At 34.2% G+C, this 25,539-nt stretch overlaps 1 protein-coding gene across 5 annotated transcripts in view; it reads right to left on the bottom strand.

The window, feature by feature from the left end:
- Slc30a6 (solute carrier family 30 member 6) overlaps positions 1-25,539 on the bottom strand; it is a 43,952-nt gene that overhangs the window by 9,367 nt on the left and 9,046 nt on the right. For 3 of the 5 annotated variants that reach the window (XM_027933351.3, XM_071601466.1, XM_071601467.1), the window contains exons 3-11: positions 22,149-22,233; positions 20,945-20,987; positions 15,976-16,041; positions 9,618-9,698; positions 8,375-8,410; positions 7,357-7,451; positions 4,810-4,858; positions 3,990-4,109; positions 816-918 (exon numbers count right to left, since the gene is read on the bottom strand). In XM_027933351.3, the coding sequence (XP_027789152.2) occupies positions 816-918; positions 3,990-4,109; positions 4,810-4,858; positions 7,357-7,451; positions 8,375-8,410; positions 9,618-9,698; positions 15,976-16,041; positions 20,945-20,987; positions 22,149-22,233 (678 nt within the window). Of the gene's footprint in view, positions 1-815; positions 919-3,989; positions 4,110-4,809; positions 4,859-7,356; positions 7,452-8,374; positions 8,411-9,617; positions 9,699-15,975; positions 16,042-20,944; positions 20,988-22,148; positions 22,234-25,539 lie in introns of those variants that run through there. The other 2 variants (XM_027933352.3, XM_027933354.3) reach the window with 2 other exon arrangements.

Genomic DNA, 25,539 nt, shown 5'->3' with positions numbered 1-25,539 from the left:
GGCATTTTATCACTGATCTATATTCCCTGCCCTTTTTATTTATTTTGAGACAGTGTCTCACTAAGTTGCTTAGGGCCTTGTTAAGTTGCTGAAGCTGGCCTTGGACCTGAAATCTTTCTGCATGAGTCACTGATATTACAGGTGTGCACCATCATGCCTGGCTTAACTTTAAAATTGTGATCCTCTTGCCTAGGCTCTCAATTTGCTAGGAGTACAGCTGTGTCTGGCTTATCCTATTGTTATTACCGCTTTTAGAGATGGAGTGACTGCCCATAAATTTAAAAAGAAAAAGACATGAAGGTAAGAGACAGAAGGAAGAGCATTGCTTACATACCTATCTAGCCCTAAGAAACTGTTCACCTTTCTAGTCTGGGTCTTGTTTAATGTGTTTCTACTGTTTTAAAAAGTAGAAATTCATCATATTTACATCTGAAATTTACATCTCAATGAGCCAAAGACAGGAAATAAGAAAAAAAATCATAACCAGATTATAACAGCTAAGACCTATTTACTGAAGGGAAAAAAGATAACCCCCAATTTTTTTTTAAGGAAACATTACCCAAGGCAAATAATTTTAAGTTCATGATTGCATGTCACAGAAGCACAGGAGGATTTGTGCCTACTTTATGGACTGATGAAATCCCACCTGGTTCTTACTATATGGATTTCAGAAAGTATTGTTTGACTTAATTGCTAACAGAGCCCTCTAGTTAATAAAATTTTCATAATAAATCATTTTTTTCCTATAAAATTTTTAGCAACCAGAGTTTCAATTGGTAGAACATGGGTAAACATGCATATTCCAAGAACCTTACCTGGAGTAGCACTTTTCCACTGTACACGCTCATGGGATACATGGTACCGAATGTCATCAGGGCAATGGCTATTGCAGACGCGGTGTCCACAGCAAAGTAATTACTAAAAAGAAAAAAAATTCCAAATCTTAAATGTATGCTTCACTAGGCATCTCACAATTCAATCTACTGACCACTAATTATTTAAGGCAAGAGGATCTTTCTTATCACAAATGGCCCCTACTGACAAAGGAGCACCTTAAAGGAGAAAAAAAGTTTCTATCTAAAGTCCCTTCCTGTTAAATTACAGCAGAAAAACAACTAATAATTGTGCTAATTCATGCGGAGAAAGGATAAGAAAAAATGTAAGCATTTACTCACTACATATATTTCAATCTACTTGTCAACTAGAAAGATTTCAAATATATTTGCTTGAGATACACAAATAAAAAACTTCAACTAGTAATTTCTGATACAGAGAGACTAATGGAGTTCATCAATGATTCTATTAATTTTCCTGTAAATAATAATTGTTTTGATAAAAAATTTTCAAAATTCTCGGGAGTCTGTTATAGCAACGCTGTGGATAAAGAACAACATCTTATGAACAATTCAGACTTTGTTGAAATTCTATTAAGAAGACAAACGAAATGTCAATGGTTACAAGATGGTCTTGTCCTTTTAACTTTTTGCTATATGCTGGGACTAGAAACACAAATAAGGCATCTCCACCTTAGAAAGAGCAGGAATATACATATGAAAAACATGAAGTACTTTGTGTAGTAAAATAAAAGTTTCTACATGGTGTCATGGATGTTCAAAGGAGTGAATGATGCAGCTACTGGGTGGGGATGATCCAGAAAGTCTAATTATGAAAAAAGAGGTAAGTCTTCAAAGACAAGTAAAATAAGCAGGGGGAAGACATTCAAAACAGTAAAAGCAGCATATGAAAGAGCATTAAAACCCTGATACAGCAATGAAACCACGAACAATGTGGTATAGGCAGATGGGTGGCTAGATAGGTTGGCAGGGGCTTGCCTGTATAGGACTCCATGCTAACAACTTTAAAATTAAAAAAAAAAAAAAAAACTTGTGGTGGTGCTGGGGATGGAATCATACTCTACTATTGAGCTACATCCCCAGCCCTTTTTCCTCTTTTTATTTTGAGACAGGGTTCTGCTAAGTTACCCAGGCTGGCTTTTATGATCCTCCTACCTCATTCCCAGAGTTGTTGGGTTTATAGGTGTGTAGCACTGTTCCTGGTAACAACTTTGAATTTTTACCAATATACAAAGGAGAGGGGTTTAAGGTGGAAAAACACTATGTCTAGATTAGCAATTCTGAATAATCATGTTAGTAGTAAAATAGACAATACAGGTGATGGATGAGAATTAAAATTAGAAGTCTAGAAGACTGTAACTTCATATCATGTACAATCACAAAAATGCAAAGTTATACTTCATGTATGTGTGATTTGTCAAAATACATTCTATTGTTATGTATAACTCAAAAGAACAAATTTAAAAAAAAAGAAGTTTAGAAGAGTATTCTAATTAAGTCAAGGTAATGATGACAAAGGCCTTAATTGGGTCAGGAATAGGAAAGAGAAGATGGTAAAAAATAAAGAAAAGACTAAATAGGACTTGGATACCAATTAGAATTTATTTGGCGAAGAGGGAAAGGGGAGAAGGGAAGAAAAGCAGGTATTTGAGAATGCATTGGACTGGGTGAAGTGGTACATGCCTGTAATCCCAGCTACTTGGGAGGCTAAGGCAGGAGGATCACAAGTTTGAGGTTAGCCTTGGCAATTAAGCAAGACTCCGTCTTACAAAATAAATAATAAATAAATAAAAAGGGCAGAAGATGTACTGAGAATTCACCTAGTACCACAAAAAAACATAAAACAAACAAACAAAAAACCCCCAATATATTGGACTTCCTTGAAAAAATTAAATATAGAAATACCATGTGATCCAGCAATTCCATTTCTGAGTATATACTCCCAAGAATTCCTATGCTCATAGTGGCATTATTTATAGTAGCCAAAAAAAAAAAAAAAAAAAAAATAGAAATAACCCAAATGTCCACTGATGGATGAATGAGGAAAACAAAATGTGGTATGCACATCAAAATGTTATTCAGACTTAAAAGGGAGGAAATTCTGACACATGCTACAACATGAATGAACCTTAAAAACATTATACTGTGTAAAATATGCCATTTACAAAAAGACAAATACTGAATGATTCTATCTATATGAGGGAGGTAGTTAAGAGTAATCAAAATCAGAAACACAAACTAGAATGGTGGTTGCCAGGGACAGTGGGTAGGGGAAGACTGAAGTTATTATTTAATGGACACACTTTCAGTGAAGGGATGATGAAAAAGTTCTGGAGATGGACAGTTGTGATGACTGCAGAAAAATATGAATGTACTTAAAGCCACTGAACCATATATGTCAAAATTGTTATGCATTATGTTGTGCATCTTTTAACACAATTTTTTAAAAAGAATCTATTGGAATAGAAGATAATAGTATTCACTGAGGGTGGGAAATAAAAGAAAAAGCAGCTTCAGCAACAGGTGAAACCAGTGAGGCAGACATGAACAGAAGCCAGGAAGATAAGCCTACTGGAATTCAATGGTGATCGAGGCTAGAAATAAAGATCTTGAAATCCTTGGAGGTAATAAATAAAAATAAGTAATTGTATATCAGCTTTAGGAGAGCATAAAAACAAGAATAATACAATTCAGGAAAGATTCTAATAAACACCAATATTTAAAGGGCAAAAGAATCAAAGAATTATGTCAAAATGTTAAAAGAGCCATAATATCTATTTCCTAAAAGGCTTTAAAAAAAAATTGCTTCACACCTACTTCCTCTTCTCCCTCTCTCAGCAATAGCAGCTGTAGCTTAGATCTCTCTTACTGTCCTCTTCTGTTCACTCATCAGGTCAGCAGTGGGGAATTTAAATCGTTTTCCAGTCTGCATTATAGATTGTTGTGAGAAATACTTATTGAGCCCAATTCCCTTAATTTTTCAGATGAAGACACTTGATGACAAGACTTGACCATAGTTACATAGGTCATTAGCAAAAATGCTAGAAACCTGACTCCAATCCATCCTGCAGATGCTCTTAAATGCCAGGCCCTAGGAATCTAAACACTTGATGGCAATAAAAAAAAAATACTTACTTAATTTCAATTAGCATGTATGTAATACAAAGAGCAAATGCTCCAGCAAGATCAATCAAAACAAATGGATTCATTCGGGGAAGGAAGATACTGCTAAGTCCCGGAATAATTCCACACAAGCTATGAAAAAACAGAGTATTCATTAGCAAAATTCATATAATACTGATGAAAACCTTGTAAAAAATAACTTGTATTTTATGATATTTCTTCAGGGAGGGTACTGGGGTGCTTCAGCACTGAACTACATTACATCTCCAGTCCTTTTTATTTTATTGAGACACAGTTTTACAAGGTTGCTGAGGGTTCTGCTAAGTTGCTAAGGCTGGCCTCAAACTTGTGATCCTCTGGCCTCACCCTCCTGAGTCCCTGGGATTATAGGCATACACCACTGTACCCAGATTGATAACTTATATTTTAGTTCAAATAATATACCTCGTAAAGAAAACACAAAGGATTTGGAAACAAAACTTGTATATAATCAAATAAAAAGAAAAGGGAGAATAAGAATCAAATATGTGAGATTCATGCTCTAATCTCAGCAACAAATAAAGTCCCCATGATAGATGTATTTCTTTTTTTAATATATATATATATATATATATATATATATATATATATATATATATTTATTTATTTATTTTAGTTTTAGGTGGACACAATATCTTTATTTTACATTTATGACGTGCTGAGGATGGAACCTAGTGCCTCACACATGCTAGGCAAGCACTCTACCACTGAGCCACAACCCCAGCCCTGATAGATGCATTTCTTGTGAATATTTAAAAAATTATGGATATCATGAAACTTGATGCCATCTTACCTTCGACTAAGATCTGCAACATGCTCTTGAAGCCAACTTGTACTAGCAGCTTTAAGAAGAAAATACTTGTTATCTATATAGAAGAATAAACTGCTTCTAGAAATACTTTTTATCCTTTTAAAAGTAAGTTCAACAGTGACTGCATAAAATTACAAAAGAAAATCCTACTCCCCAAATTTATGGGAAACTGCATTTCCACCTAGTGAAAATAAAACGTAGATAACCTTTTTAGAAGTAAATTTGGTTATATGTATCAAAGCCTTTTAAAAAAATTATGAACTAGGGGTGTAGCTTAGTGATAGAGTGCTTGTGAGGCATGCACAAGGCCCTGAGTTCAATTTCCAGAACTGTTAAAAAAATTTTTATTTTTAATCTAGTTCAACTTCTTTGGGAATTTATCTTAAAGGAAAAAATAGAAATGCAGTCCAGGAATACGATATAGAAAGGTGATTACAGAATTATTTATAAAATGAAAATTAGGAGATAGAATACTATGCAAGTACTCAAAAATCACTTGTTTAAAGAGTATTTAATGAGATTCTGAAGACATACTGTTCTGACATAGTTACGCAATATTAAGATATAATTTTAATAAAAAAGCCAGGCATAATATTGCAAATGAGTACAATTCTAAGTATGCAAAATAATTGTATGTGTACAAAGAGAAAAAGTGAAAGGAATAAAATAGAAATGTTAACAGATGTTATCTCTGAATATGAAATTGTGTACAATACAGTTTCATAACATGAGGCTGTTTAAACGTGAATGGGCATTTTCAGAAAACTTTGTTTTTTATTATTATTTTTTTTAGTTGCCAATGGGCTTAATTTTTTTTTATTTTATTATTATTTTTTTAACATTTATTTTTTTTTATTGGTTGTTCAAAACATTACAAAGCTCTTGACATATCATATTTCATACATTAGATTCAAGTTGGTTATGAACTCCCAATTTTACCCCAAATACAGATTGCAGAATCACATCGGTTACACATCCACATTTTTACATAATGCCCTATTAGTAACTGTTGTATTCTGCTACCTTTCCTATCCTCTACTATCCCCCCTCCCCTCCCCTCCCATCTTCTCTCTCTACCCCATCTACTGTAATTCATTTCTCTCCTTGTTTATTTTCCCATTCCCCTCACAACCTCTTATATGTAATTTTGTATAACAATGAGGGTCTCCCTCTATTACCATGCAATTTCCCTTTTCTCTCCCTTTCCCTCCCACCTCATGTATCTGTTTAATGTTAATCTTTTCTTCCTGCTCTTCCTCCCTGCTCTGTTCTTAGTTGCTCTCATTATATCAAAGAAGACATTTGGTATTTGTTTTTTAGGGACTGGCTAGCTTCACTAAGCATAATCTGGCTTAATTTATTTATATGTGGTACTGAGAATCAAATTCAATGCCTCACACATGCTAGGCAAGTGCTCTACCACAGCCACAACCCTTGCTGCTTTCTTTTCTTGATTGTCCCATTGTTTAAGTTAGAAAGACCTAAAAAAACTCTTGTCTATATCTACTTCTGCATGCTTCAAAGTGTGGGTTTTTTTTTTTTTTTGGTCCCCAGACCTTCTTATTTTGAGACAGGGTCTCACTAAGTTGCATAGGGCCTCAAAAAGTTGCTGAGGCTGGCATGGAACTTGTGATCCTCCTGTCTCAGCCTCCTGAGACCCTAGCATACAGGTGTATGCCAAAGCACTTTTTTTCCCCCTCGTGCTGGGCATGGAACCCTGGATTTTGTGCATGTTAGACAAGTGCTCTACCACTGAGCTATACCTCCAGACCCACATATCTGTTTTTGTTTTGACCTCACTACATCACTTAGTGTTTAACACTACAGGTTAGTAGAATTTCAAGACTTGCAAAATTTTGAAAATTGCCAATAATTAGCACTACTAAAGTGAAAAACCAATCTGAACTTGTAAAAACTTCAAAATAAAAGAATATTTCAAAAGAAATAATTCTGTGCTACTTTGAAATATAAGTCAAAGGAAAATTCTTAGAACTTATTTCTTTACAAAATACAATTGTTTCCAATTAGCACACCAACTATTCTAAGTATAATGCTTCCTAAAAAGGCATACAACAGATTTTTCTTAGGTAGATTACACATCTAAAATCTCATAGTATTTGGTAAATGTAATTTTTCATCACATAACATTTAATACATACATCAGTTCTATTTTTAAATATACTTTATTTTAAAGCTTAAGCTACTGAGGTTTTGTGTTTTTCTTTTTAATTTTTTTTTTAGTTGTTGATGGACCTTTATTTTATTCATTTATTTATATGCGGTGCTGAGAATCAAACCCAGTGCCTCACACATGTGAGGCGAGTGCTCTACCACTGATTCACAACCCCAGCCCAAGATTTTGTTTGATGATTGTCTCCTTGAAGAAGACTTGAGAACCTTTGAGGTAATTCTCCCTTCTCTTCAGAATATACTTTCTTGTTGATTTAAGAGTTAATGAAACAAAGAAAAGACCTGTTTTAATGAGAAATTATTTGGATTTTTAAAATTAATAGTAAATAAAAAACATACCTTCAGAGACATAAGCAAATGGTTTATTCCGAATAGAAAGCATGGTGAACAGGTTGAAAGAAAGAGCCACAAAAGTACCAACTAATAATCTTCCCCTAAAAAGAACAACAGTAACATATTCACCTTTATTTTTCTTGGAAATATTAATTTACAATTTCAGAGTGTAGAAAGACTAAGAGAAGGCAAGATAAGAATAGTCTGCTTCAGTGGTTTGGTATTTCTGGAGCCAAAATCTGAATATGCCTACATAATCCATGTCCTGTCTACTATCTTACCTAGGACATAAAAGGAATCAGAAGTAACAATATCTTTTTTTAATTTTTAAAATTTTTTTGGTACTGGGGATTGAATTCAGAGGCACTCGACCACTGAGCCACCATCACCAGCCCTATTTTGTATTTTATTTGGAGACAGGGTTTCACTGAGTTGCTTAGCACCTCACTGTTACTGAGGCTGGCTTTGAACTCTCAATCCTTCTGCCTCAGCCTCCCAAGCTGCTGGAATTACAGGCGTGTGCTATCATGCCTGGCCCAACAATATATTTTTAAAATATAATTAATATTTATATAAGTATTATAATTTATATAAATACTAATGGTATTTGGTTTACAATACAATGGACAAATCAAACATTTGAATTAATTGATCAGAATAAGTAAGGCCCATACAGTTGGCAACTATATAGGTGATACAATATTTAGGTGGTCATATTTGAACTTACAGAAGACTAGAGAGAACTGGCTTAGTGTGCTGACTTGAATCTGTAAATAATAAAGGATTTGAAACCAAACAGACACACACACCTTCCTGCAGTATTAAAACATCTAGGGCTTGGGAAGAACAGGTCAAGGGTGAAAAGTAAGAGTCGTGGGATTTTGTTTTTGAAATGCCTGTGAAAATGTATATTGTCACACTCTAAACTACTGATACTAGATAATGTAACTGTTATTGAATAATACATCATTGTAATGAAACTTAGTAGTAGATTATATATATTATGTAAACAATAAAGTCTCACGTGTGGATCTCGGGCTGCTCCAAAAAGCGTTCTGCACTAAAAGAAAGAAAAATTTATTAAATAAGTCCTATAAATTATAGAACTTATAGAACTAAAAAGCTACATTGAATATATAAGTAGTACACCTTAAAGTTCACAGAATCTTTTATTATTATTATTATTATTAGTAACAGTATTAGTAGTAGTACCTAGGGGCATTTAACCACATCTCCAGCCCTTTTTAAAAACATTTTTTAAAATTTTGAATCATGTTTGTCTCAGGGCCTTGCTAAATTACTGAGGCTGGCTTTGAACTTGCAATCCTCCTGCCTCAGCCTCCCAAGTGACTGGGGATTATAGGTGTGCACCACCGTGCCCAGTTTCACAATCTTTTAACATTATCATCAACTATTGTGAGCAGTGTTGTAGCACAGAGACTCACAAATTATCCTTAATATGTAATGTCAATCTTTCTCTACCAATCCTGATTCAATAGGTTTGTAATAAACATCAAGAAATGTTTAACTAAGGTGGGGTGTGGCTCAGTGGTAGAATGCTTGCCTAGCATTCATGAGACACTGAGTTTGGTCCCAGCACCACATTAAAAAAAAAAAAAAGAAAAGAAAGAAAGAAATGTTTGACTAGCTGAGCATGGTGTTGCTTGGAAGACTGAGGCAGAAAGAGTGTGAGTTCAAAGCCACCCTCAGCAAAAGCAAGGAACTAAGCAACTGACCCTATCTCTAAAAAAAAAAAAAAAAAAAATAGGGCTGGGGATGTGGCTCAGTGGTCAAGTGCCCCTGAGCTCAATCCCAAGTATCCCTTCCCCTCAAAAAAGAAATGTTTGACTGAATCTCTTTCTCACCATGACTGAATTTAGTAACAATAAAGAAATACAGAAACTAAGGGAAAAACAATGGAAAAAAGTCTCAAAGAAGAAGAAATTGTAGTATTAAGCACTTCTAGAACTTCTTGTCTTAATTTGCATATCCTTCAAACTAAATGTGTCTCAATGGATTCTTTCATGTTCTCAAAGGTGACATAGGTAGGATTTAGAATAACATACAACCAGCTCAGTGGTACATGCTTATAATTCCAATAACTCAAGAGGCTGAAGCAGGAGGACTGCAAGTTCAAGGTCAGCCTCAACAACTTTGTGAGATCCTGTCTTAAAAATAAAAAAACTAGGAGTACAGTTTGGTGGTAGAGTGCCCCTGGGTTCAATCCTCAGTACCAGGAAAAAAAGTAACATATTATACAAATGTACCTTTCTTTTAAAATAAAGAGGGCTCCCAACTGTGCCAAGACTGTGGAGGCAAATACAGCAAGGACTTCTAATCTTTCAAACCTGAAATCAGAAAATTAAAATTTTCCACTCACAAACCAGTTTATGTAGAACACATTTATACTAATTTATTCACTCATTAATATACATATGTGCAATCTCTTATTAGTCAGACAATGTTAGAACAGAAGGATAACAAACAATGAAAATTAAATATAAAAATTTAAAAAGAATACAACATATATTATCAGGCCCCACTTATGGCCCTTATTTCTCTAGAATTAACCATTATTATAATAATAGCCAACACTCAATTGACCTATCTTATGTTAGACTTTATCAGTGTCTAACCTATTTCTTCACCTAAACTTATAAGTAATTATGAGAATTACTCTACCCCCTTCTTCTTTTCCTGAAAATATAGGAGCTTGGAACTTAAAAGGGAAAATAACTGTTCAAAGTTATATACTTAGCAAGTGGAAAAATAAGATTTTCAAACTCAGGCACTCTGCTTTCAGAGTTCATGATTTTAAGTATCTCTCATTTTTATACATAATTATAATCCACTATAAATATCCTTTATATATATATATATATAAATAATATCCCTGGACTATAAATCGGAGGTCAGGGGTGATTGTTTTATTCATCTTAATTCTTCCATAACACAAAGATTAATCATACCCAATAATTGTGGTAAGTAAATGCTTAAGATTTCGTAAGGAAATAATCATGGAGGTTCATAAAAGAATAATATAATTAAGGATCTTCATTATGTTGCTGTCTGTAAGGGGAAAATGTTGGAATCAACAATATAACAGTATACATTATTAAAAACATAACAGAGCTTGGGACTGGGGTTATAGCTCAGCATTAGAGTGCTCGCCTTGGACACGTGAGGCACTGGGTTCAATCCTCAGCACCACATAAAAAAATAAATAAATAAAGATATCGCATCCATTTTTTAAAAAATATTTTTTAGTTGCATGGACGCAGCATCTTTATTTTGTTGATTTGCTTTTACGTGGTCCTGGGGATCTAACTCAGTGCCTCATACGTGGGAGGCCAGTGCTTTACCGCTGAGCCACACCCCAGCCACCTATTGCATCCATCTTTTAAAAAAATCTTAAAAAAAAAAAAAAATAACAGAGCATGGCACAGTGGCACATGCCTGTAATCACAGTGACTCATGAAGCTGAGGCAGGAGAAACCCAAGTTCGAGGCCAGCCTCAGCAACTGAGTGAGACCCTCAGCATCTTGGTGAGACCCTGTCTCAAAATAAAGAATGAAAAGGGCTTGGGATGTAGCTCAGTGATAAGGCTCCCCTAGGTTCAATGTCCAGTGCCTGAAGAAAAAATAAAATAAAACAAAACAAAACAAAACTCAGAAGTGTATTTATTGACATGGTCAGGTAAAAGTGAAAAAAGTAGGTCATAAAAAAATACAAAAATAAGTAAATGCAACAATGTTATGTGCAAAGATTGATAAGCTGATGTTAAAATCCATATGGAAATGCATTTTAAAATTTTAACATCACCATTTTAATATCAAGAGAGACACAATCTTGAAGAACAAAATTGCAAGATGTATACTACCACATATCAAGACCTACTTTAAAGTTATAGAATTAACATAGTATGGGAAAGAGAATCCAGAAATAGACCCATACATATACAGTCAACTGATTTATGAAAAAGAAGCACACAGAAGTAAAGGTGTTTTCCTTTATTAAATAGTGATGCATCAATTGAATATCTATATAAAAACAAACATGCCTTGACCCCTGCCCCATAGCATACTCAAAAATCAACTCCAGTTAGACTATAAGCTTAAATATGACAGGTCAAACAATAAGACTTCTCTGGCTAGGGTTGTGGTTTAGTGGCAGAGTGCTTGCCTAGCAATGTGTGAAGCACTGGGTTTGATTCTCAGCACTGCATATTAGTAAATAAAATGAAGGCCTATTGATAACTAAAAAAAAAAAATACTGAAAACAACAACAATAAGACTTCTCTACCTGATAGCAGAGCAGAGTATCTTTGACCTTGAGGAAGGTCAGGATTTCTGAACAGGTACATGAAATGTACTAACCACAAAAGAACAAAAGAAAAGAAAAAAACCGACAAATTGAACTCATCATTGAGATTAAAAAAATTACATTTATGATAAGAAACTATTATGAAAAAGAAGATATTTATATATAAAGTAGATGGACTCTTATAGTTCAATAAGAAAAAGGCAAAACAGTTAAAAGACTTTAGCTAACATTTCACAGAAGAAGAAATCTGAATGATTAATAGACATATTAAAACATATTCTATCATCAGGAAATAATTTAAAACCACAATGCAATACCATTGCATATGCCAAAGTGGCCTTAAACAAAATGACAACTGTTAGTGAAACACTTAAAACACAGCCAATGGGAGTAAAAATTGGTGAAACTATTCTGGAAAATTATCTTTTAATAATGAGCATATGCAATCTTGACTAATTTGAAAGATACATACTCAACATAAAACGAGTACACAGGTTTACCAAAAGAAATGTCCAAGTATGTTTGTTTGTAATTTTATTTATAATAGCTGAAAGCTGAAAATCATCCTAATGCCTTTCAATAGTTAACCTGTCATATATTAATACAATGAAATGTTAGAGCAATGAATAAGAATGAACTACTACTATGTGAGATGCCATCTATATGATGTTTAGCAATATGCAAAATTAATCTGTACTGACAAAAATCAGAAAATTGTATACTTTTGGCATACGAATGAAATTATGGTATTTTCTAGTAAATGGATGAAACTGGAGGCCGTCATGTTAAGTGTGATAAGCCAATCCCAAAAAATCAAAGGCCAAATGTTCTCTCTGATATGAGAATGCTGACTCACAATGGGGGTGAGAGTGGAGGTTCACCAGATTGGGGGGTGTGGAATGGGGGAAAGTGAGTGGGGATGGGAATGAGAATGACAGCAGAATGAATTGGACATAACTTTCCTATGTTCATAATATATTCAGGGTAACTCCACATCATGTACAACCATAAGAATGAGGAGTTATAATCCATGTATGTGTGATATGTCAAAATACATTCTACTGTCATGTACAACTAAAAAGAATAAATAAAAAATGTTAAAAAAAGAAAAAATTTGCATAATTTTGATAGGGTCTGATTTTCAGAGAATTTGGGAGAACTTGCAATATTTTATGTAATGATTTAGATAGAAGCTTTACAGTTATATTTATTTTTTGAAATTCATCAAAGTGCACAAGGATATGAGGAAACAAGATAGGGTCCCTATTTCTATGAAACTTATAATTTAAAGAGGGAGAAAGAAAAACAAATAATTTATTTGATAAATTCTGTACTGAGAATTATAGTAGTCTGATGTGACACAAGGCTAACTAGGTGGCTATTTGAGATTGTGTCATCCAATCACTTATGATAATTTGTGATCTGAATTACAAGATGGAGACAGTTCTCTGTGCTTTGGTGCATCCCTGTAATCTCAGCAACTCAAGAAGCTGAGGTAGGAGGATCACAAATTCAATCCTGTATCAAAATCAAAATGAAAAAGGGCTTGGGATGGATTCAAACTGAAAAGCTTCTTCTCAGCAAAAGAAACAATCAGTAACGTGAATAGAAAGCCTACAGAATAGGAGCAAGTTTTTATCACATGCACATCAGATCAAGCACAAATCTCCAAGATTTATAAAGAAATCAAAAAACTTAATACCAAAAAACCATATAACCCAATCAATAAATGGGCTAAGGAATTGAATGGACACTTCTCAGAAGATATACAATCAATCAACAAATATATGAAAAAATGTTCAACATCTCCAGCAATTACAGAAGTGCAAATCAAAACTACTCTAAGATTTCATCTCACTCCAGTCAGAATGGCAGTTATTAAGAATATAAGGGTGTCAACCTAGTTTATATACAAACAGAGATATGAAACATTGTGGTATATATGTGTAATAAGAATTGTAATGGAAAAAAAAGTACATGTATAAAGACATGAATTGGCATGAACAAACTTTATATACAAAGATATGAAAAACTGTGCTCTATATGTGTAATAAGAATTATAATGCATTCCACTGTCGTGTATTTAAAAAAAATAAAATCAATTAAAAAAAAAGAATGTAAGCAACAATAAGTGTTGGCAAGGATGTGGGGGAAAAGGCACACTCTTACATTGCTTGTGGGACTGCAAACTAGTGTAACCAATCTGGAAAGCAGTATGGAGATTCCACAGAAAACTTGGAATGGAACCACCATTTGACCCAGCTATCCCACTCCTCAGTTTACACCCAAAGAACTTAAAAACAGCATAACAGTGATGCATCCACATCAATGTTTATAGCAGCACAATTTAAAATTGCTAAATTGTGGAAGCAACCTAGATACCCCTCAATAGATGAATGGATAAGGAAACTGTAATACACACACACACACACACACACACACAATGGAATATTACTCAGCATTAAAAGAGAATAAAATCATGGCATTTGCAGGTAAAGCATGGAGTTGGAGAATATAATGCTAAGTAAAGTAAGCCAATCCCCAAAAAACAAGCACCGAATGTTTTCTCTGATAAGTGGATACTGATCCATAATGGCGGGTTGGGGAGAGCATGGAATAAATGGAGGAATTTTGGATAGGGCAAAGGAGAGGATGGGGAAGGAAGGGTACACGGGGGTAGGAAAGTTGGTGGAATGACATGGACATCAAGACGCTAGGTAGATGTAAAAAGACACGAATGGTATGACTCTACTTTGTGTAGAACCAGAGAAAATGAAAATGTGTACAACCATTTGTATACAATGAATTGAAATGCATTCTGCTGTCATGTATAACAAATTAGAACAAATAAATAAATAATTTTTTTAAAAAAGGGCTGGGGATGTAGCTCAGTGGTAGAGCACCATTGGGCTGCTAAGGTACAGCATCCCCATTACTACCAAAAGAAAAAAAAAAAAAAGATGGAGCCAGTCTTACAAAGATTAGGTAAAGAGCATCTTGCCACAGCTTGTACCAAGGTCTAACACAAGAATGAGTTACTTGTGTTCAAATAACACAAAGTAAGTCAGTGTGGTGTACAGGGCTTCAGAATGGTAAGTTGAAGAGAAGTAGGCAGAAGCCAGCTCATGTAAGGTTTTTGTAAATTAGGGAAAAGAATCAAGATATAATTCTGTGTATGATGGAAAAGAATTAGATAGTTCTAAGTAGGAGAGTGAGAGTATGATTTAAACCTTCTAATTGCTATATGGAGAATGAAATATTATTGAGGCAAGCTCAGAAGCATGGGGGACCAGTTAGGATGCCAGACATTAGTTAAGGAACGAAAGGAAGGTAGCTTGGTCTGGGATGATAGCAGTGGACACAGAAGTGGTTATGAGAGTTAATTCTGGGTATGTTTGTGGGTTATCTTGACATAATCTGCTGAGGGACAGATGTGGGTAATAAGAAAGAAAAAAATCTTAAAAAGTTTTTGTTTGAGAAAATGAGTGCTGGTGGCATGTTTTGGGAAGAAACTGAGAATTCTATCCTAAGTTTCTTTCTTTTTTTTTGCTTTTGCTTTTTTTTTTTTGATACCAGGGATTCAACCCAGGGGTGCTTAACTACTGAGCCACATCTTTAGCCCTTTTTATATTTTATTAGAAACAGGGTCTTGCTGAGTTGCTTAGGGGCTCACTAAGTTGCTGAGGCTGGGTTTGAACTTGCGATCCTCTTGCCTCAGCCTCCCGAGTTGCTGGGAATACAGGTGTGCCCAACTGCACCCAGCTCTATGCTGAGTTTAAGACACCAATTAGACATCCATATGAAACTGTCAGAACTACCAACTCCAGGGAGTTTTAAGGCTGGAGAACTAGATTTTAGGGTGTCATTAAATACAGATAATACTCCAAGTATGTGATTGATAAAATAAAAATCCATCTTCACCAATGCATATTAATATATAATCACATTTACTTAAACGTCTAGAAGTTACATTTACATTAAAATCCTTCATACATTTTTTCCCTTCATACTTTCTCTAAAATAAGAGATTCTCAAATTATTAGAAAACTTAATGTGATCATTTTATGTTAATATTTTTATAAAATATAAAGATCTAAATATGAACATTTTATTTTAATAAGATCTATATTTTAAATATTCATGTTTCTTTCCTAGAATCCTCTTAGAGGACACTTTTCTATCTACTTTCACTATTTGGTCACCATATCAGTAAATAGGTAGCATTTATTTTCCATAAATACAAGAGCTTGCTCTTTAGTACATTATTATTTTATAGCAGAAAATAGAATAATTTGAACTTACCCAAATGAATAGACAGGGCTAGGTTTCCTCACCATTACCCAGTAACTTATTAAACATGTTATTAAACTAAATAAAAAGACAAAATTTAGCATTAGAACACTGGAGGAGAACACACAGAAATGAATTTTTTCCTAAGCTGCTGAAAGTGATCAATTCTGGCATAGATTAAATTAATAATAAATTATTCTAATAATTTATAATGTAATGACAATTGCTATAATCTAATAATTTATAATCCTAGTACATGGTATACCTAAATGATGAGTTTTAACATGTGAAAAAACTGAATAAAGTTTCAATTCACCATTAAGTTAAATAGAACTTAAACCCATGTTTTCTTTACACAATGTTATTTGCCCTAAATGGTTTCCAAAGCCAAGAACAATTTTAAAAAGATACAACAATAATAACGACAATATATTTCATTGTAGCATATACATTTTAACATTGATAAGCTCTGTTTAATTTTTATCAAAATTTAAAGTAAATATTAATAACATCTAGATGGAATAAAATTATATTTATTTTTCTAAGTATAGTGGAAATTCACTACAAAACTACTTTCTGTAGTGTGAAATTCAGGTCACCAATATCTGTTGTATATCTAATTAAGCAGGTTTAGTTACCTGATTAATATAAAGACATAATAACACTTCTATCATATGGATCTTGAAAGCATCTATGTCTAAGTATTTTATAATCCTCATACGGAAAACATAAAAGGTTTCATTAAGCAGATAGTCAACAGACTATCTCTGTAAGGAATATAATGATTCCTTACTTCTCTGTTATCAACTGTCTCTCATTTCTTTTCCCACTCATACAATGGGAACTTGTATGTTCTTATATGACCCTGCTCCCAGGCCACAGCTGACTCTTCCAAAAGACCTAAGTTCGATTAAAATCCTGCTCTAGAAAACTCTGAAATTGGAAATGCAGCATTCTAGGCTTAATATGGCTGCTTCTTGTACAATCAAAATGCAAATGTAAAAGTTGGGAGCAAAATTTGTATTTCTTTCTTTCTTTATTTTTTTGGGGGGTACTTTGGATTGAACTCAGGGGCACTCGACCACTGAGCCACATCCCCAATCCAATTTTGTATTTTATTTAGAGACAGGGTCTCTCTGAGTTGCTTAGCGCCTTGTTTTTTGCTGAGACTGGCTTTGAACTCACAATACTTCTGCCTCAGCCTCCGAGCTGCTGGGATTACAGTCTTGCGCCACCATGCCAAGCTAACATTTATATTTCTATTCCTGAATTTTGGAGCAGGGAAATAAGATCTACAGGAAAAAAGTAGTTCAAGGGAGTCCAGCAAAGAGAACCAGAGATGAAAGATGGAGAGGACAAGTTAGATTATCCAGACCTCTGTTCTCTGAGCCCAGCAAAACTTCTGTCCTCAGATTCCATGCAATGCCTCTAACACTCCTGAGATAGCTTCCGTGGGAATCTGATGCTTACAACTAAAAGGGTCCTGGCTAACTCCCCGAGTGTACTTCACATTCATCATCAAAGTTTTTATAGTAGGCTAACTTCATTTCAAATTCAATTAAGTACAAGAATTTGGTATTTACACTGAAGTTATAATGAAAATGTTTAATTTTGAATGGATAGATGGTTTTTGTGCTATTGGTAAATGCAGATGAAAATCCTCAATAATAGAAACCTAAAAAATTCATTGTGTGTTTCTGAATATTGATTTTTGAAAATTTTACCTTTAAAAAGTGAATGAAAATCTCTGACACCTTTCCTATAATTCAGTAATTTTAAGAAACAATTTAAAAATTTTAATAATCCTGAAATCAGGATAAGTTTTAGAATTTATGGTACCTCACCCAGTTGAACTGGAAGCCTTTTTCTTTTTCTTAAGGAAATAATTATGACATAAAATAATTATGTCTCATAATTATGTGTCATAATTGTTCAGATCTAAGATTTGATGAAATATAGCAATACTGATCTACTTTATTTCCCATTACTATAAATATCTACTATATCAATACCTATTCATTGATAAATCATTCAACGTTTAATTTTACTTATATGTATACATCAATTCTCAATAATCTCTATAGTTTAATAACATCATCATAGTATTAATGTGCTCCATTAAAATGTCTATATTCCTATGTAAAACAATAACTTTTATTTACATTTAATACTCTAAAATCAGAAATTCATTTTTGTGTGTGTGTGTGTGTGTGTGTGTCTGAGACTTGTGAAGATCTAAATAAACCTAAATCACACCTCTTTTTGTCTCAAACACTATATATTGATAATTGAATTACATGGCAGATTACAGACTGCTAAAGAAAAAAAACTCACTGGATGCACTGGCACATGCCTGTAATCCCTGCAATTTAGGATGCTGAGGCAGGAGGATTGCAAGTTCAAGATCAGCTTCAGCAACTTAGCAAAGCCTAAGCAACTTAAGAGAGACCCTGTCTCAAAAGAAAAAAAAAAAAGCCTGGGGATGTGGCTCAGTGGTAAAGTGCCCCTGCGTTCAACACCCAGTACTGCCCCCAACAAAAAAACCTCTACAGATTAAATGCAAAGAGTTAGGAGATGTTATCATTTTATTTTACTATTTATTACTATGACTTTACTACTTATTATTATCACTATACCTGGTAACAGTATTATTCTAAGTAATATTTTGAGCTGTGTTATTTTATATATATATATATTTTTTTTTTTTTTTTTTTTTCCTTTGGTGGCACTGGGGATTAAACTCAGGGCCTTGTGTAATATGCTAGGCAAGCACTCAACCAACTGAGCTATATCCCCAGCCATATATATATATATTTTGTGTGTGTGTGTGTGGTACTGAGAATTTAACAGAGTACTCTACTGCTGGATTACATCCCAAGTCCTTTCTATTTACTTTATTATTTTTATTATCTCTGTACTGAGGATTCAACTTAGGGGTATTAACTACTGAGCCACATCCTAGCCCATTTTCAGATTTTATTTAGAGACAGAATCTCACTGAGTTTCTTAGGACCTCATTAAGTTACTGAGGCTGGCTTTAAACTCAGGAATCCTCCTGCCTCAGCCTCCCAAGTCACTACAATCACAGGCATGTGCCACCATGCCTAGCTTGCTTGCTTTATTTATTTATTTAGTGGTACTGGGTATTGAACCCAGGAGTGTTTCTACCTCTGAGCTACATTCCCAGAGCTTTTAAGAATTTTTGACATAAGGGGGCTGGGGCTGTAGTTCAGTGGTAGAGCACTTGCCTTGCATGTGTGAGGCAATGGGTTCGATCCTCAGCACCACATAAAAATAAATAAACAAAGCCATTGTGTCCATCTACAAGTAAAAAAAAAAAATTTAAAAAGGCAACTTACTAAAAAAAAAAAAAATTTTTTTTCTGACATACAATCTTGCTAAATTGCTAGAATTAGAAGTATGTGCCACCATGCCTGGCTATTTAGATTCTAAACTTGTGCCTCTGCAACTAAGTCTTCCTCCTAGTAGGTATCAGTAAGTATCAGTTTCTTGTTTACCCTTCCCATGAATATTTATAAAAATATAAATAAATGAGTACAATACACCATATAGTGAGCAACTTTTCATAAGAGCCAGTTATAGTTCTTTCCTTTTGTGAACTCTGTGTTTAAATGTTTTGTTTTCTTTATTCTACTAAACTGGTAAGCCCTTTAAGTATATCAGCAACATTAGTTTTTTTTCCGAGAAATATTTTCTCAGGTTGTTCTCTGCGGTAATATTTGCTACCTAGAATTTCAAAAAGGGAGGGGGGGAGAGGGGACAAAGGCATTGTAACACAGGGTTATGCTACTATGTAAGTATTACTTGAACACAGCACTGGCATACTGCAATAGATAGTTGATCTGATGCCTAGTGCATGCCCCAAACTGTGAATAGCATTGAACCCTGTGTTGCATATACTCTGATTTTTCTATAGGTACAAACCTATAATAAAGTTTAATTTATAGGGTCTGAGGTTGTGGCTCAGTGGTAGAGTGCTTGCTGTGTAGCATGTGTGAAGCACTGGGTTCAATTCTCAGCACCATATATAAATAAGGAAATAAAATAAAGGTCCATCAACAACTAATAAAAATCTATTTTTTAAAAGTTTAATTTATAAATTAAGTCTAGTAAGAGATATAACAATAAAATAGAATCATAATAATGTACTATAATAAGATTTATGTGAATGTGGCAAATATCTTACTGTACTGTACCCTTCTGTTTCTTGTGATGATGATGTGAGATGATACAATGCCTATATCATGAATAAAGTGAGGTGAATGACAAAGGCATTGTAACACAGGGTTATGCTACTATGTAAGTATTACTTGAACACAGCACTGGCATACTGCAATAGATAGTTGATCTGATAACTGAGACAACTCCTAAATGACTCAATTGCTAAGTTGCTGAGATATGGACACACTGGAGAAAGGGATGATTCATATCATGGGTTGGATACAATGGGATAGTGCCAGATTTCAACACACTACCTAGAAAGATAAGCAATTTAAAACTTATGAATTTTTATTTCTGGAATTTTCCATTTAATATTTCTGGACTACAGTTGTCATGGATAACTGAAACTGCAGAAAGAGAATCCATAAATAAGGTGGGACTATAATAATCACTTGAATATGCTTGACTGGTTTAATTAATTTAGGGAGAATTTTTATAAGAATATGGTTTATTTTTTCAGGTCTTTTTTTTTTTTTGAAAGCAGAATCATTTTAAAGTTTTCTTCACATAGAATGTGTAAGTTTATGTTTATGCCTGGATATTTATCTTTTCAATTAGTAAGTCAATGAAATATTTTCTTCTGTTATAATTCTTTAATATTAATTTGTACATATGGTCTACATTGATAATTTTACTTATTTCGTAAATTACTTTCCTTTAAGCAAAGAAAACTTCTTCATATATTCAATGCAGCAATTTTTGGCTATAAAACATTAAGGAGATGTTTTAAAAAACTTACCTAAAAAGATCAAAAATGGTCAGGTAAGTATAGGCTGTTAAAGCTGCAAAACAACAAAAAAACCCAATTAACATTTAATTAATGCTTAAGAAAATACAGAAAATCACCAAAATTGTTTATCAGTGATTATCTACTATGAAAAAAAAAAAAAGCCTGGAGTCACTAGCAACCCTCATATATTAAAAAAAAAAAAAAAAAATATATATATATATATATATATATATATATATATATATATATATATATATTTCCAATAGGAAATTACGTAGTAAATCTGATTAATACATGTAACCAAGGTTGGTGAGCACAAAAGCTCATTTTAGAACCAGATTTCTGCATTGGAACAAATCAATCACCAAATACTCATAGTCACGTCACCATTTTTCTGCCTGCTTTTGTCATTTCAGTACTATTTTAAATGTATCTTTTAAAATAGCATGAAGAAAATAATGATGCATCAAAACATCAGAGATCAAGACACAAGAAAAAATTACAGAATTTCATTTTTAAGGAAATGTCAACAAACCTCAAAATCTTACTTATAAATTATGTAAGGTTTTAATGTATTATCCTAAAAAGAACTCTGTTTCACAAATGTCCAGATTGAAAGGTGGTTTTTAAAACTAACAGCTCATTTAAAATGATAATGTCCTAGCAGGGGATGGTTGGGCACGCCTGTAATCCCAGCAACTGGGAGGCTAAGGCAGGAGGATTGCAGTTCAAAACCAGCCTAAGCAATTTAGCAAGACCCTGTCTCAAAATGAAAAATAAAGAGTTGGGGATGTGACTCAGTGGTTAAGTGCTCCTGGATTCAATCCCTGGTACCATAAAAAACAAACAAACAAACATATAATTTCCTAATATGTCAACAAAACTTTATGGTTCACAGGTCTGTTTTTAAAGCCATTAAAAAAAAAAGGGGGGGCTGGGGTTGGGTTGAGGCTCAGTGGTAGAGTGCCCGCCTAGCATGCATGAGGCACTAGGTTTGATCCTCATCACCACATAAAAATAAAGATATCGTGTCCACCTAAAACTAAAAAATAAATTTTTTAAAAAACAAAGGAAAAATGTATTCTTTCATTTAAATCATTGAGTTATATACATTTCAGAAGAACATATTCTATGTAAAGGAAAATACACCTTTACTTAAAATCAGAAAAATAAAAATTAAACTAACTCCGTAAAAATAATGACGATGACATACCTATACTATTAGTAGAACTGCACCACATAAGCAGGAAGCCAGTACATATCAAGTTAACTGCACCAAAGAGTAGTATCTTCCAGGACTGTGGAAAGGAAAATCTTTGATTTGTACAGTGGTAATAATTTCACTGGGTCTGTTCATGTTGCTGTAATTCATACTCTGATATTCAAAAGAACAAGCATAACTTCCTTCAAAAAGTTCATGTTACATTTTCTACACAAAAATTATCATCAACAAAGTTGTTATATTATTATCATATACAAATCTAAAGGAATAATTCCTAAAGGGGAATTTTTTAAGAGAAAATATATTCTGGCACAGAAACTCTCAAATAGTTGAGAAAACTATGCATGTATATGTATATCATTTTTGTCTCTATAAATCTATATATACAGACAAGGATAAAGCAAATGGGGCAATGTAAACGATTGGTAAATCTAAAAAAAGGGAATAATGGCGTTCCTTATACTAATCTGGAAACTTTTATATACTTTGGAAATTATAGCAAAATGGGAAGTAATTTTTAAAAAAGGCAATGCTTGATAATTTCCCAAATAACTCACGTGAAACAGGACTGCAAAAAGGAAAAATTACAATGGCTCAGAAGTTCATACAACAGGGAGGCCCTGAACTATGCCCTGAAAACAGGACTCAGGGGAAGGAGGACTGTATTCCAAAAGTAAAGAAAGAAGAGATCAAGTGAAGTGTTTTCAACTTTTGTCCTACCCTACTTCATACAAAGAAGAGAAACTAATGCTTATTTCCAAGTAGAGGGCAAAGAAATTAAAAGAAAGCCCTTTGTTTGGAGGTATTGAAATTAAAGAGATTTAGCTGTAAAGGTCAAGTGTGTTGTGGGACAGGATGGTCTTAGAACTCAGATGGAAAAGTATAGGTTTAGAAAAGAACAATCCCTCTGAGGTGAGGAGATGACTGACAGAGAAATTATGAGGCTGAATGAAGAAATAGCACAGAGCTGGGAGTCCACAAATCTCTAGAAAAGATACAATACAAGAGAATTTTCCAAAATTAAGGGATATGGGAAAGCAGAACTGGAAATTTAAATCCAGAAGTAAATCTTCCAAAGAGTTATTCTGATGAACACACTACTGAATCATCAAAGATGATAACAACAATTACCTGCGTAGGTATATGACTATGGGTACAGCTTAGTGGTAGATCATGTGCTTAGCATGTACTTTGCATGTGCAGGGCCCTGGGTTTCATTCTAAGTGCACGTGCACACACACACACACACACACACACAAAATTAAAAAAAAAACAAGCATGAATTTTTTTTGGGGGGGAGGCGGGATACCAGGGATTGAACTCAGGGGCACTTGACTACTGAGCCACATCCCCAGCCCTATTTTGTCTCAGGGTCTCACAGAGTTGCTTAGCACCTCACTTTTGCTGAGGCTGGCTTTGAACTTGCAATCTTCCTGGCTCAGCCTCCAGAGCAATTGGAATTACAGGCGTGCAATACCACACTGGGCCCAGCAAGAATTTTTGGTAGACACTATTCTGTAACTTCTACAGCCAAGAACAGAAGCAGGGATGCAGGTGAGGTAGGGATGTTTGCATTTTAAGAAGTGATATGAGGCAAAAGACTCTAAAGCTAGTAAAGACTTTAATGAAATGATCAGACCTGGAGTCTAGTCAAGATAGGGATTCAAGAACAATCAGAAAAAGAGGATAATGTACACTAAAGCTGGGCATGATGGTACATGCCTGTAATTCCAGACACTTGGGAGACTTAAGGGAAGAGGATAATAAGTTTTAGGCCAGCCTTAGCAACACAGCAAGGCACTCAACAACTCAGCATGACCCTGTCTCGAATAAAAAATTAAAGGGCTGGGGGTGTAGTTTAGTTGTAGAATGCCCCTGAGCTCAATTCCCAGTCTTGGGAAAAAAAAGTTAAAAAAGAATGTACCTTGAAAAATGACACTCTGTACTCTGTTGCTGGATCAAACTATTTATCCACCCAACAAATATCTCATTATCTTTTTTTTTTTTTTAAGATGGACAGCATGCCTTTATTTATTCATTTATTTTTATGTGGTGCTGAGGATTGAACCCAGCACCTCACACGTGCTAGGCAAACACTCTGCCACTGAGCTACAGCCTCAGGCCTCATTATCTATTTTGTGCCACAACTATTCTTGGAACTAAGAATGGATCAGTAAAAAAAAAAAATACATACTTGATGCCGTTCCAGACTCCCTCTCACTCACTCTGCTCTAGCTATCCTCATCCAGGCCTCTTCTGCTCCAGGATATTTGCATTGCATTTTCCATTTTCTCTTCCAGATATTTGCATGCTTATTGCCTTTGCCTTATTCAGATTTCTGTCCACATGTCAGTTTACCAAAAGGGTCTTTTCTGACCACTCTATCTGGAAGATAAATCTTTCCATATCTTCTATTACTATCTTCTTATCCTACTTTATGAACCCAGGTCTTTGCACATGCTAACACTCTAACACTGAGTTCCATCCCCAACCCATTTTGTTAGTAGCATTATTTTTATATGTTGATGGACCTTTATTTTATTCATTTATTTATATGCGGTGCTGTGAATCGAATCCAGGGCCTTACACATGCTAGGCAAATGCTTTACCACTGAGCCACAACTCCAGCCCTTATTATTATTTTTTTGAAACAGGGTCTCTCTAAGTCACCCAGACTGGCCTTGAACTTGTGTTCTTTCTGCTCAACCTCTTAAGTGGCTTGGTTTACAGGTGTGTGCCACCATTCGCAGCACTTTCTTTCTTCCTAGTACTTATCACTATCTGACCTTAATATATTTGTTTATTGTTTGTCACTCAAGCTAGATCACTTCTTTTCCTTTAGTTAAAAAAAGAGAAGCAAGGGAGCTGGAGTTGTGGCTCAGTAGTATAGCGCTTGCCTCTCGTTTGTGAGGGACTGGGTTCAATTCTCAGCACCACATATAAATAAGTGAATAAAATAAAGATCCATCAACAACTAAAAATATATTTAAAAAAACACAAGATAAACAGGCAAAAGGAAGATAACGGTGGTTTTGAAAGTTTCAGATTAGAAAAGAAAGAAATGGTATGAAATAGTCACCTAGGAAAGTGGGAAACTGAATGAACTAAGGAATTTTAGCATAAGCATCACTAATAGCCTGTTTGATCACGAATTCACAGTGACACAAGTAAGCAGAGTTTCATTTCTCTCAGGTTAGATTCAGTAGTTTAGATGTAGGTACACATTAGAATTTTCTAGGAAATATGATAGAATGGGGGCACAGAATATGATAATGATGGAGCACAGAATACCCTGGATAAGGAAGTGAATGAGGATAAGGGAGGTGAAAAACAGTGACGATTTGGTGAAGTCACAAAATTAAAGGTCATAGTAAAATCGCAG

Source organism: Marmota flaviventris, chromosome 14 (assembly GCF_047511675.1).
Source record: "Marmota flaviventris isolate mMarFla1 chromosome 14, mMarFla1.hap1, whole genome shotgun sequence".
Lineage (NCBI taxonomy): Eukaryota > Metazoa > Chordata > Mammalia > Rodentia > Sciuridae > Marmota > Marmota flaviventris.
This window is presented reverse-complemented; position numbering and strand designations above follow the sequence as displayed.